Genomic DNA, 14,494 nt, shown 5'->3' on the forward strand with positions numbered 1-14,494 from the left:
AATGCTGAATGACAGCCTCTCTCTCCTCCCCTCCTTCCTTCAATTTCCTTTTTTTTTTTTGTTTTCTTCTTCCACTTCATCTGTTTCTGCACTCTGACTCATTATGACATCACTCTTCCATATTCCACACCTCATTCCCCCTCTCCAGCCAAGACATGCTATCAAGCTGCTGTCCGTGCTGAACCAGATGCCCCAGAGACATGGCCCCGACACCTTCTTCAACTTCCCAGGACGCAGTGCGGCGGTAAGACAGATGGAGACATGCACACATCCAACAAGTACCCGAAAAAAGTTGGCGCTGAGTAACATGAGTCAGGAACTTTGCCAAAATCCTCTTGTGGCCCATTTTCTGTATGCCCCCCCCCCCCTGTATACAAACACTCAGCACATCCAAATTAGCACTCTGTTGAACCAATGAAATCATTCCAAATTTTAAAAAGCAAGTAATTACCGTCTTATTGACATGCTGCATTGATTGCTTCAGTAATTGTCTTATGTCATGTGATGTATCTCTCCCCCCGCAGGCTATAGCTTTGCCGCCAATCGCTAAGTGGCCGTACCAGAACGGGTTCACCCTCAACACCTGGTTCAGACAGGACCCTCTTAACAACATCAACGTGGACAAAGACAAACCTTACCTTTATTGGTAAGTAGACGTCTAGACTACAACAAGAAATTTAAAAAAAAAAAAGGGATCTTTTATGAGAAGCAGCACATTGTAAATCTGGTGTGGAATTAGTTTTAAACCACTGGTCCCTTAACTTGGCTTGAGACCACCCTGAAGAGAAGGATTTGTTCGGTTCAAGAAGAGCGAGCTTGATGAATTATCCTTCGCTGCAGATCTCGAAAAATGTCCGACAATGTCCTATAAAAATCTCGGTCACGTCTGTCCACAGACAAAGAGTGTTTCTGGATGTCGAGACAGCACCTAAGTCTTCCTCTAGTTATGAGCGTGGATGATTATTAGACTTAATAAACCGAGTAACACGAACGACAAGTCAGCAGATGAACAAATAATGAATTAGAACATAACTTCAAAAGGTCAGGGCACTCCTTTAAATGGGGGGTGGGGGGGGATGCTGGGTTGATGCCCCAGCTGGTGTTGGGAAAACCTGGACGTCACCGGCCTCACCGCCGGCTTCACCGCTGGCCTCACCGCTGTAACTGTAATCCATTAGCTTCCGTGAAGCTTCATTAGCGATGACCTTTCATTTAATTGATCTCCCTCCTGGCGCTGCTTGGTGTCTTGGCATCCTGTCTTCAGTCTTGCACACCACACTAAACTTGAGGCAATTTCCCTTTTCCTTCCCTTACTTGCTGAGCAAAACTGCGGCTAGCTCCCAAAAGAAAGGGTTCCGAGCGAGCGTTGGGGAGCTAATCCTCAGTGGGAATCGGCAGCAACATGTGGGATAATTAAAGCTTCAAGGTGGAGGACCTTGCTTTCTCCTGATGACATCATAGGGATAAGCTCAGATGGTGGGGAGTGAGTGTGCATGTAATCCTGTTTCCTTAGTAACCGGTTGTCACGGTGAGCTGAGAGAGGAAGAGACTGGGGGTGGGGGGGGTGGGGGTACCCTTTTCTCCTCTGGCCCGGGTCTTATCATCCTCCCCCAGCTGCAACATCTACTCCAGTCCCTTGCCCGATACTGGCCTCCGCAGCCCGCAGCTGCTTGGAGACAGCGATAACACACTTAAAGCGCTCTTAACATGCACCAGGAATTCACTTTAGAGGGATTTATAACTGCTTGAAGTGTGCTTATGGCCCCGCTACATGTCTGATCCTTGAAGGCCTGTTTTGGGAATGAAATGTGTTCTGTTGTTTGATGAGGAAGCTTAGCTGTGAAACCGTGTTTTTTTGTGTGGAGGTTATGGGCACGGGAAGAGAAGTCGGCGCAGAGAAAAATCGGACAGAAGGGAGATACGCCATGTTTCATCCCAAACCTTTTGGACTCGCTGGCGCTGCTCCAAACAGCTCAGGAGATGGACAGAGCAGATCTGAATTGTTTTCCAATTTTCTAGTTAAATGATTCAAGAAAGTGTCTTTAAATCCCGCCTACCTAGACCGAATTCTGTGAAATGCTCGTTTGAAATACAGGCGACCATATAACTACGCCAGTATATGGGCTCTGTAAGCGCAAGTCTAGAGGGTCCCTAAGAGGAAGTGTTGTGAACCGCTTCATTAGAAAAGCCTCTGAGGCTTTACAACTGTACAGCTTTACAGATACGGACATGATAAATATTTACAACAATGTTTTCTATTGTAACAGCAAAGGATGACTGAAGTGATATCTGTATGAAACATTATTTTCAAGCATAGAAATCTTGTTTCAATGCTCTGTGGATTTTGCATGGATCGACAAATTTATTCCCCTATTAGGAACTCGAGAGTTCTGCAAGTTCCACATTATTGATCCATTTTGGAGGGAAAAGCCGGGAGATCTTCATTTACCTGAGTATTTTTATAACGTTCTGTCTCTGGTGTGTGAAAATGGGATAATCTAGTCATACACAGACCCAACATATACATACTATTCTTTAAAGAGCATCATTATTTGTTTTCAATGGATCGGTCACCCTGTTGGATGGGGATCGCGGTAACATTTTCTATGAAGCTTGCATCTGTAACGCCCTATAAGCATCTATAACGCCCTGTAAGTGTAGCTATAAGTCATTGTAAGATTCATTGTAGCCATGTATACGCCCTCACAACACCTCATAACCACCTTTATGATACATTATGTCAATTTAAAACGGATTGATGCATTATAAATATGTCATCATTAGCCTGTTTATCTGTCAAATGTCATAATGCATCATAGCCAACTTGTTTTGCTGAAGTTTTGTCGAGATGCATAATGACGCTTCAGTGTCTTCAGCCATAGCCGTTAGTCATTGTAATACACATTATAGGAAAGTATGGGCGTTATAGATGCCATAGATGCTTATAGGGCGTAGATGCTTATAGGGTGTTATAGATGCAAGCTTCATAGAAAGTGTTACCGAAATTGCTTTATTCAGTGGCTGCTAATGCACTTTTGGGATGAAGCTCTCCCTGTTATGAAAAAAATGGGATAATTCTCTCTCCTTTTGTCCCCACTCTCTTCCAGCTTTCGCACCAGTAAAGGGATAGGTTACTCCGCTCACTTCGTTGGTAACTGTCTGATCGTGACGTCACTCAAGTCAAAAGGAAAAGGCTTCCAGCACTGCGTGAAATATGATTTCCAGCCCCGCAAGGTAAGCCTTCAGTGGACATGCATCGCGCAGGCATGTGAGTATGAACCCGTGTGCATTTACACTAGTGCAAATGGCGTGGTGGCACGGTGGCCCGGTGGTTAGCGCTGTTGCCTCACAGTAAGAAGGTCCTGGGTTCGAACCCCAGGCCGCCCCAGGTCCTGTCTGTGTGGCGTTTGCGTGTTCTCCCTGTGTCTGTGTGGGTTCCCTCCCGGGTGCTCCGGTTTCCTCCCGCCATCACAGACATGCATGTTAGGGCTAATACTCCTGCCTGTGCCCCTGAGCAAGGCAATGGAAAGAAGAACTGGAGATGGTCCCCGGGTGCTGCACCGGAGTCGCCCACTGCTCCTATAGGCTAAATGCAGAGAACACTGCATTTAACCCATCCTATTGTATTTCATTTAATTTTTTAAAATTTAATTTAAAATGTTTACTATCACTATTGAATTTAATTAAATATAGGATTAATAAAAAAATTAAATCATTTTATTTGATTGAATTCCTATTTAATTCGTTGTAAGAATACGATGATGAAATAAAGTGGCTTTCTTCCAAATGTATAGGTTGTATCAGTGCAGGGTACAAAGAGCTTTGTAGTTCTCTTCCACTTGTTAAGTTGGAGTTTAAACCCTGCAGCACAGTGTGTCACCCCCCCCCCCGCTCTCTCTCTCTCTCTCTCTCTCTCTCTCTCTCTCTCTCTCTCTCTCTCTCTCTCTCTCTCTCTCTCTCTCTCTCTCTCTCTCTCTCTCTCTCTCTCTCTCCCTCCTTCCTGAACTCAGTACTAGAGTGTTGATGAGTGAAGATAAGGTCTGTCAATTAAGACCCTCGCACTGCCCCTCTACCGCACTGTCAGCAATCTCCTCCTGTCCTGTGGACGCACAAACGCACATAAACACACTGAGTGTACACTTGCACGCCCACACAAACAAACACACACACACACACACACACACACACTTGACAAGGTGGCCTTCCACCGCATGTGCTGAGCTTGGAGAATCTGTATGCTGCCTAGCAAAGTTCCCAGTGGCTCCATTTGATCAATTAATAAGCCGCCATGTATCACGGCATTTCCTCTTGTGTGTGTGTGTGTTTGTGCATGCTGCGTTGTCCACTCCTCGTGCCAACACTGCAGACACCAGCAAAATCTTCCCCTCCTTTCCTCTATCCTCCTTTTCTCCATCTCTTTCGCTCTATTACCATTTACCCTCCCGGGAAACCACATGTAGAGTCCCTCAGGGATAAGACGAGAACAGCCCGTGCGAGACGCTGGCTTGTTGCATATCGAGTTGTGTGTATTTGTGTAATTAATGCTCCCCCCCCCCCCACACTGTGCAGAATTTTAGCTAAACTTAAGCTTTTTTTTTTTTTTTTTGATGACTGTGTTGTTGTGACTCCTGCCGTCTCCCAGCCTGAACGTGTTTGTCCATTTTCCAGTGGTACATGATCAGCATCGTCCACATCTACAACCGCTGGAGGAACTCCGAGATCCGTTGCTACGTTAACGGACAGCTGGTCTCCTACGGCGACATGGCCTGGCATGTCAACACCAATGATGTAAGAGCCGCCCTCCTGTCTTGCCCTTGCTCCCCCCCCCCCACACACACAAATACTAGCAAAAAATTTCATTAATTTGCCCTCTGCGGCCATCAGCCAGGTTCACCGTTGCCCTCTGGCAGCGGTCCAAGTGTCCCTGATCAAACTTCCAGGTTGACCTTCGCCAGTTAGCACCGTGACAGGAGTTGTTGAGGTTTTACACTGCGCTCATTGTGGTGGCGGAGTCCTCATTACGGGCACTTGGCTGATTGAGGTTGCTGCAGTTGGAATGGCCTACATCTGGATGCCTTGCCGTTCTTCTCAGCTGGTTAAACAATCGATGACTTAACCTACACTGTGTTATGTAGTGTAACATTTGAAAGTGTTAAAGGCACGATGAGTGGGATTTGTCGGTTGTGGTTTGTAAACACAACATTCAAAGCCCCCCCCCCCCGTGTCACCAGAAAGACACGCCCCCTGACCGCATCAACTGCAGGTGAACGCCAACCCCAGATTCACTCTCATTTTGGAATGAGCTTCGTCCGCTTGGCGTTTCGCCTCGCCGTATTTGCGCCTTTTCCCCGCTGTGCCAGCCATTGTCGTTGCTTCCTCTTGGATGTGCGCTAACGATGTCGATCTGGCACCCGGTCGCTGCGTTTTTATAGAGTCCCTGCTTGCCCAAAGGTTACCGCCCAGAAACGTCCCGTGTACAGCAAAATAAGAAAATACAGGCAGAGGACAGGGTCTCTGCAGATACAGACACCGCCGCACACGTCTAGTGGGTCACCAGTGATGATTGAGAGGGATTATGTTAGTATCCGTCTATATATTGGGTTTTTTTTTAGGAAAATCCTGCTCATTTTGCCTTTAAATGTGAATATATATTCGTTGTCATTGTCTTAATACCCACTAGCTTCCTCCTTGATGTGAGACAGCTGTCCTTGAGTTCTCACAGACATAATGCGCTACAAATGACAAAAAAAATTACAATATAATAACAGTAACTTCTGTAAAACAAGGAATCTGTGTTTTTTTGTTTTATTTTTTTTAACCAAATTTGATATATTTTTCCATGGCTTAGTTTTAGGGTTAGGCTTGTATTATGAAAACTTTTTATCCCCACCAGGCAGATAGCTTGGAGAGGATTATGTATGTGTGTGTGTGTGTGTGTGTGTGTGTGTGTGTGTGTGTGTGTGTGTGTGTGTGTGTTCGTGACTAATCTCACAAGCTACTGAACTTATCAGCCTAAACTATTTTGTACACAGTTGTGACTCTATGATGAAGACCCTCTCTTGGTTGTGGTGACTGAAAAACTTGGAAAAACAGGAAGTGTTGCATATTCTTATCACTGCCTGATCTGAGTCAGCTGTAGATGTGAGTGGCTTAAGCGTGAGCGTAAACCTTTTCATTATATGATGAAGTAAAGACAGGGTTAGGGTTAGACATAAATGGTTGCATTGCAAACCTTTTCTTTTTGGAAAGTGCAAGTTCGTATTAGACTTGGTCACACTCGTGTGAGGGTCTGCCTAGGAGGCTGCACATCCACAGACTGACAGGCAAAACGTTTTTATTAGGTCGATTTTTGTTTAGCTTGAGCCCTGCATATTAAAAACTTGTTTTTTGTTTGGTTTTTTTTTTAACATATTTCCCATTCAATCGAATTAGGTGCTGCACAAAAGTCTGATGATGTCAGGAAACACACTGGTTTTTCTGTCCGTGTGTGTGTGTGCATCTGCCTGCTGCTAATCTCAGCCTAATAATTATTGTGCACAATTATGACTGTGTGATCAAGGACCTCCTGGAGTTGTGGTGATTCAAAACCTTTGAAAACCCCGTTTTACGCCGCAATTGAGTGCTGACTCCTCGGATGGTTTTTCTCCCAAGTCCAGAAACCGGAGCAGGGAAGATACGCCTGGCAGGGATCTGCACGTTACTGAGTGCACTCTTCTAGTTTATCAGAGTTTTCATAACAAATTTCAGAAATAAATCTTGCCAATCTGTTCCAGTGTCTAGGACAGCAGTAATCCCCTATCTTAAATAAAACAGCCATTACCGACTTCACCTTCTGCCATCTCTTATACCGGTGAGGTTAATGCCAGAAGAAACTGTTGAGAGAAGAGTTACTGCACTGTTTGGCTACTGTCGAAAACTGATGAGTGTAGTTCATTTTTTAAAAATAGACAGTTTCCTGTTAGCTACGGATCTAGCTGCCAAAGCTGTGTTTATGGAAGTGAGGCCTTTCAAGATGCTAACTATTTGTTTGAACTCAGAAGAGACTAGCTTACGCCTCTGAAACATGGAAAATAACTTTGAATGCCCAAAAGGGCATTTTTGGTCTTTGATTTCTGTAATTTTTTTTCCGCATCACATTTGCCCACGCTGGCCCCACAGAGATCCAGTGGGCTCCATAAGAGCGAGGAGAGTGAGGAATGGAGTTGTGAGTTGGCACGGGGTTTGACCGACATTCTTTCCTCTGTGCCTCCTTTTACCCTGCAGAGCTACGACAAGTGTTTCCTGGGTTCGTCTGAGACGGCGGACGCTAACAGGGTGTTCTGCGGTCAGCTGGGAGCCATTTATGTGTTCAGCGAAGCTCTGAACCCTGCTCAGATCTTCGCCATTCACCAGCTCGGCCCCGGCTACAAGGTGAGTGCCAGCATTGAAATACACCCCGCGACATACACACACAGGGTACCGTTTTACAAAGCATCACTTACTTGCTGCGTGGTACTATAATGTGCCATGAGAACCAATGGACTGCATCATGTGACCATTTGTGCCCATTCGTGCTGAAGGTTAAAGATGGTGATTTTGTTCGCCCTCGTAGCAATGCAATTCCTAGGTGCACTTGTCTTAGATGGTGCCAGGCTTCCTTTATGGTTGGCAGTCCTGAGGTTGAGTCTGCCATCAGCTCTGTGTGTTTGCACCCTGCAGTGCAGTCTAGTGCTGCCGTGTCAGTTTAAGCATTGTCACATTGCACATAAAAGGTGTCGCTTGTTTTCATGGTAGTGTTTTTTTGCGTCAGTATTCGAAGCAGTGAAACTGTAATTTGCATTTTTACACTTCCTGGTAGAACAGATCACCAGTGGTCTCCGAGGACCTGATTGAAAACCGCTGCTCTGATAAGCTAAGGCATTCATGGGCTTTGCAGTATGTGATGTCAGTCCATCTTTATTGTTAGTGTAGATCTTCACAAAATTCATTTCAAAAGATTATCTGGGCAAGTGATATGCAACGTGCCATGGAGCGCCATGTGTATGTAGGTTTTCACAGTTTATCTCTCCCCTGTCTGGTTGAAGGTATGTTAACTAGCCAAATCCGTTGGTGTAGTGTTGGGTTGGAGAAAAAAACCTCCATACACATGGCTCTCCATGGCACATGGTTGAGTGTCACTGGTCTGGATGCTAGGGCTGTACCGAATAGTTTGAAGCGTCGAAGCTTCATTCATAATGTTGACATTCAAATTTAAATCAGTGTTTGAATGCTGCGCAGTTTTTATTTTTTGTTTTTGCATGTCTATTCATTCTGTTTAGGTATACAAATCAATGGTTAGGCCTGCCATGCTCAATGGCAGGGATAGGCAACATGGTCCAGAAAGGTCCGGTGTGGGTGCAGGTCTTTGTTCCAACCAAACTGTTACACACTTGATTCTATAGATCAACCAGTAGTCTTGTTCCAACCAAGCAGTTACACACCTGATTCTATAGATCAACCAGTAGTCTTTGCTAAGGACCTTGATTTGTAGACTCAGGTGTGTAACTCCTTGGTTGGAACAAAGATTTGCACCCACACCGGACCTTTCTGGACCATGTTGCCTATCCCTGCTCTATGATATGGAAGCAGTGACAACAACGGAGAGGCTAGAATCTACGTTACAGGTAGCAGAGATGAACATGCTGCGTTGGGCCTTGGGAGTGACTAGAAAAGACCGGAAGAGAAATGAAGAAGTGAGAGCCACGTTTGCGATCAGACGAATGGATGAGAAGTTGAGAGAGACAAGATTGAGATGATTCGTACATGCATGGGGCATGAGAGGAGGCATAGACTATATAGGAAAGAAGGTATTGAACCTGGAAATACCTGGCAAAAGAGGAAGGGGCGGCATAGTGGCCCCTCTGCTTAGTGCAGTCACCTCACAGCAAGAAGTTTCTGGGTTCGAGATCCGGGGTAGTCCAACCTTGGAGGTCACCCCGGGTCGTCCTCTGTGTGGAGTTTGCATGTTCTTCCCGTGTCTGCATGGGTTTCCTCCGGGGGCTCCGGTTTCCTCCCACAGTCCAAAGACATGTAGGTCAGGTGAATCGGCCGCACTAAATTGTCCCTAGGTGTGAATGTGTTTGTCGGCCTTGTGATGGACTGGCGGCCTGTCCAGGGTGTCTCCCTGCCTGCCGCCCAATGACTGCAGGGGTAGGCTCCAGCATCCCTGTGACCCTGAGAGCAGGAAAAGCGATTGGGATATTGGATGGAAGAAAAGAGGAAGACCAAGGAAAAGATGGAGAGACCAGATAGAGGAGGACATGAGGAGGGCTGGACTGTGGAAGAGGGATGCATCTGACAGAAAGCTATGGAGGGCAAAAATCGGCTGTGGTCACCCCTGAGAAATGGGGACCAAGCCAAAAGAAGAAGAAGATTCATTCTGTTTAAAACAATGGGATGTCTCTGCACAGTTGCAGATATCTGCGTTCGCTCGATGCTTGGCGCTCCGTCAAGACATCATCACTTTCATACCAACCACTGTAGAAAGATGTCGAAGAAATTGCCCGTTTGGATGCATTTTCAGATTGATGATGATGATGATGAGCCTAACAAAGACAGACGTTCAAAACTTGATTCGAAAACCTGAACAGAAGCTTCAAATGTAAAACAAATGACATTGGGTACAGCCCCACTGGATGCTTAATACGCTGAAGTCTAGAAAGTTCAGTGTTTTTACTCAGGATTCAAGGTTTCATAGTTTTTCAACTGGGGGATGTTGTCTGGTTTAGAAGCCTGCCTTTTGGCTAGGCTGGCTATCGCTGACAGCTGAGGTGCTGCAGTACCTCGCCAGCTGTCTAATTCTTGTATTTGGCAGGCTTGCAAGCCTCAGGCTACTTACAACTTGTGTAAGAGGTTGTCCAAGACCATCGAATATCAGCACCATAAGATTGAATTCCACGGAGGCCACCGCTGTGTGTGTGTGAACTGTAGCTGACAGCTCATTTAACCAGATATATATACAGAATCACAACTCCTGTGATATCCGAGTGCCATGATTAGGAATCAGGAACAGGAATCAGGAACGATTTGTTGCCATTTCTTTCTTGTACTTGTGTACACAAAATAAACAAAATTCCGTTTCCCCCCAGCCCCACAGCAGTACCACACGAAAGACAGAAACACACATCCCTAATTTCCCCACCAAAAACAGGAGAACAAAGCAACTAAAAGCAAAAACAAAACACAAACGGTTAACAACACAGTCCATGCAGTGCAACACAGTCCAGAATTCCACTGTCCAGAGAACGAACGCCAGCCAGGATGGCTGTCGGAGCTGCCGGTCTGTGTGGGCTAGCAGTTAGCTTAGCCTGCCCCGATTCCGCGTCCTGTCAGACCGCCCTCGGTGTTTCCTCTTTGGGTGCAGCTCCAGGCAGGGGCCGTGGTCCCTGGGCCCACCGGATGCAGCAGACCAGGCTCCCTCAGCCGATCCAGCGCCAGCTCTCCCAGCCATCAAACGAAGACGAAAACAAACTTAGACGTGGACAAAAACACTGCGTGGACGGTACTGGTTGAGGCCGCCGCAAACGTAAGTTCGCGCCGCCATCTTCCCACCATTAGTCACCCCATCAGTGACATGGATGCGAACACATAAAGACAACTTGCAGAGTACAGGCAAAAGAAGGACTCGTTTCCAAAATCAGGATGTTCATCAGCTGCTCTCTCCTCTTTCTCTTATACACACACACACACACACACACACAGCATGCACTCTATACCATCCAGCATAATATTCAACCCAACTCGGTCAATCTCACATCCTCTCCCCAGTGATTACAGCCCTGAAGGTTAGCAGTGTGCCGCTGTGCATACAGATTCCTTCAGGCCGCCCAGAGCTCCGAGGCCCAGAGCTCCCGAGGCTGATCAGTCAGACGAGTGCCTCTCCGCGTGGCAGAGAATGGGTTCTGCGAGGTGCCCAGAAGAGACCATTAGGTGGTTCAGTTGTTTTGAAGCTGTGGGCCACGGTGCTGTTGTTGTCCAGTAATGATAGGGGGAATAGTTTTGGGTCAGCTGCAGGGGAACGCCGGAAGAGCTCAGCCGAAGCGCATCGTTATGTGTCACACGGCTTCCCGTCGAAGGCGGCTCGGGTTATCCTCCTTCGTTTCTTTGAGCCCACGCTGTGTATTTGCGGCGTGCTTACTTTTCCTGCTCGTGAGTGCTTGCTTAATCGGTGGTAAAGACAACCAGATGTGTGTATGTGTGTGTGTGTGTGTGTGTTTGGTGTCTGTATCTGTATGTAGCCCCTTGGTTCCAGCCAGAGTCGATGTTTCTGCTCAGTAATGAGGTGCAAGAAAGCAGACAGACACGCACTCGAACTTGTCTGCTAAACAAGCCCTCAGCGCAGGGAGGATGCTCGACGTCCTTATTCACTCTGCCAACAGAGGTCAACATGCCACCACACACACACACACACACACACACACACACACACACACACACACACGTGTGTATGTGTGTGCTTTTGCAAAGTCCAGCACATTCATGTTCCACTAATGACAGATGAAGAAGGCACCTCACCTCTCGTCGTTCTTTCTTCGTGTTTGTTTACGCGTGTTGTATCGCTCACATCTTAATGAGGATGTTGATGGTTGCACTCTGACTGGTTGGTCCAGATGTCCACACCGCAAGCCGCAGTCTAATTAATGAACCTGAGGTAGTGGGTCTGACTGAGAACATGAACGGATCTGTGTGTGTGTATGTGTTTTTGCAAAGTCCAGCACATTCATGTTCCAACGATGAAGATGGTTCATCACCTCTTGTTGTTTTTTATTTGTATTTGTTTACGTGTGTTGTATCGCTCACATCTTAATGAGGCTGTTGATGGTTGCACTGTTTGGCTGGTTGGTCCAGATGTCCACACCGCAAGCCGCAAGCTAATTAATGAACCTGGACTGGGTCTGACTGGGAACACGAATGGAGCGCTCCTCTGCGTGTGTGTGTGCGCGTGTATATGTGTGTGTGTGTGTGTGCGTGTGCGTGCATGTGCATGTTATTGGAGCCCTTTTCCAGTATAAACACTAACCTTGTCAGGACTGGTAGTCCTCATGAGGACCTAAGCCTGGTCCTAGTGGGGCAAAACGTCATTTCTGACGTCCTAGTTAAGGTTAAGGGTAAGGTGCGAACTGGTTTTGGTCAAGGTTAGGGTTTGGGTTAGGCTGTCCACAATGAGGGTGGCGCGGTCGCCTCACAGTAAGAAGGTCCTGGGTTCGAACCCCGGGGTAGTCCGACCTTGGTGGGTCATCTCGGGTTGCCCCTTGTGTGGAGTTTGCATGTTCTCCCCGTGTCTGTGTGGGTTTCCTCCGGAGGATCCGGTTTCCTCCCACAGTCCTAAGACATGTAGGTCAGGTGAATCGGCCGTACTAAATTGTGCCTAGGTATGAATGTGTGTGTGGGCCCTGTGATGGCCTGGCGGCCTGTCCAGGGTGTGTCCCCGCCTGCCGCCCAGTGACTGCTGGGATAGACTCCAGCATCCCCACCACCCTGAGAGCAGGATAGTTGGTTTAGATAATGGATGGATGGAGATGTCCACAATGAATAGAAGTCAAAGCAGTGTCCTAATGAGGATAGCTGCACAAACTTGTGTGTGTGTGTGTGTCTGTGTGTGTGTGTGTGTGTGTGTGTGTGTGTGTGTGTGTGTGTGTGAATGCATGTGCACATCTTGAACCTTGTGCAGAATGGAGTTGGTGTAATGAGCTTTAAAAAAAATGTACTTTCTGCAGTACATTATGATGTATTTCTATTTCACCATTTCAAATCACAGATGTCCCTTCTTTAAACTGACTCTTTTATCAGCAAAGTTGTCAAGCAAAGATATTTAACGGAAATAATCCCGGGGCGTCCGGCTAGCGTAGCGGTCTATTCCGTTGCATACCGACATGGGGAGCGCCACTTCGAATCCCCGTGTTACCGCCGGCTTGGTCGGGCGTCCCTACAGACAGTTGGCCGTGTCTGCGGGTGGGAAGCCGGATGTGGGTATGTGTCCTGGTCGCTGCACTAGCGCCTCCTCTGGTTGGTCGGGGCACCTGTTCAGTGGGGAGGGGGAACTGGGGGGGAATAACGTGATCCTCCCACACTATTTCCCCCTGGTGAAACTCCTCACTCTCAGGTGAAAAGAAGCGGCCGGTGACTCCACATGTATCGGAGGAGGCGTGTGGTAGTCTGCAGCCCTCCCTTGATCAGGAGAGGGGGGTGGAGCAGCAACCGGGATGGCTCGGAAGAGTGGGGTAATTGGCCGGAAACAATTGGGGAGAAAAAGGGGGGAAAATCCCCGCCCCCCCCAAAAAAAAAAAAAATTCCGGAATGATTATTACTTTGTAACGGCAGCCATTTTGTAAAGTAGCTGTTTTGCCTGTGTGGAAAGGAAGTGTCTGCTTTATGCAAGAGAGATCTTGGTCTCGGGGGTCCGACAGGGTGCGCGGAGGATGTAGATGCATGTTCGCTCATTGGGAATGTAATTCTTATGTGTATTTTCTGGCACTTTTCCCGCCACAGATTACCAATACGACCCTTTTTTTGTTTGTAATTTTACCTTTTAAACAACCTCCTTTTTCGCCCTCTACTGCCGTAAATATCATCTTCTCGAATGAAATCGCACTCAGCCCCGGCAGTCACCCGAGTTGGCACACTAAACGCTGCATTCGATTCCCTGTCCAAGAAGTGTGAGGACCCGGGTGAGCCCGCAAGATGGGACAACATTCGCTTGGTGGGTCTGCCTGAGGGATTGGCGGGTCCTAACCCCACGGATTTTACAGACCACCTACTGAAAGACTTGGAGTTGAGGGAGGAGCCTATCGTGGACCGAGCTCACTGCACTTTGCTCGCCACACCGAGAGATGGAGAGCCACCTCGCCCGATGGTCATCGGAGTAAACCTATTTCAGGTCAGAAACCACATTACATTGGGTCGAAGAGGCTCCTCCCCCCCCCCCGTGTCATACAAGGGCAGAAGGATCTCCGTATGTCCAGATTTCACTCCGGCATTGGCGAAGAGGTGCGCTGCATTTGCTGAGGCGATGAAGGAGCTGCATTCATGTCGTAGCATCAAGTTTGGGCTTCGTTACCCCGCGATGCTTCGCGTCGCTCTGCTTGGTGTTCAAACCCACAAATTAGATGAGCTGGAGATGGCGATGGATTTCATGTAGAATAACTTCAAAAAAGCTGTTAATCCAGACACCGTCTAATGGGACTGTCGCCCTTGGTCACCATGGCAACGTTGAACATTCGTCTTTCACTGTGGGTGAACAGGTGTCAGTCAGTAAGATTGTCCTTCTTTCTGAGAGGACAATCAGTTTGATCTATTTGTCTTGTTAGACCTTGTGAAGTTCTTGCCTCTAGTATAGAGGACGAAACCACTACTGTTGTGTGCACAATGGTTTAGTGCCTTTATGCACAAGTGCAATATTACATTCCAGGAAACGCCAATCGTAATTGTAGTTGAAGTCACTCTTACTTCTGGTGAGCATGTGTTTATTTTGGGAAAT

The 14,494-nt window shown here is 47.2% G+C and overlaps 1 protein-coding gene across 1 annotated transcript in view; it reads left to right on the forward strand.

Moving 5' to 3' along the window:
• nbeaa (neurobeachin a) overlaps positions 1–14,494 on the forward strand; it is a 134,350-nt gene that overhangs the window by 28,056 nt on the left and 91,800 nt on the right. The window contains exons 4-8 of the mRNA XM_056284328.1: positions 149–244; positions 525–646; positions 3,108–3,234; positions 4,669–4,788; positions 7,264–7,410. Coding sequence (XP_056140303.1) covers positions 149–244; positions 525–646; positions 3,108–3,234; positions 4,669–4,788; positions 7,264–7,410 — 612 coding nt within the window. The remainder of the gene's footprint in view (positions 1–148; positions 245–524; positions 647–3,107; positions 3,235–4,668; positions 4,789–7,263; positions 7,411–14,494) is intronic.

Source organism: Lampris incognitus, chromosome 8 (genome assembly GCF_029633865.1).
Source record: "Lampris incognitus isolate fLamInc1 chromosome 8, fLamInc1.hap2, whole genome shotgun sequence".
NCBI classification, from domain to species: Eukaryota; Metazoa; Chordata; class Actinopteri; order Lampriformes; family Lampridae; genus Lampris; species Lampris incognitus.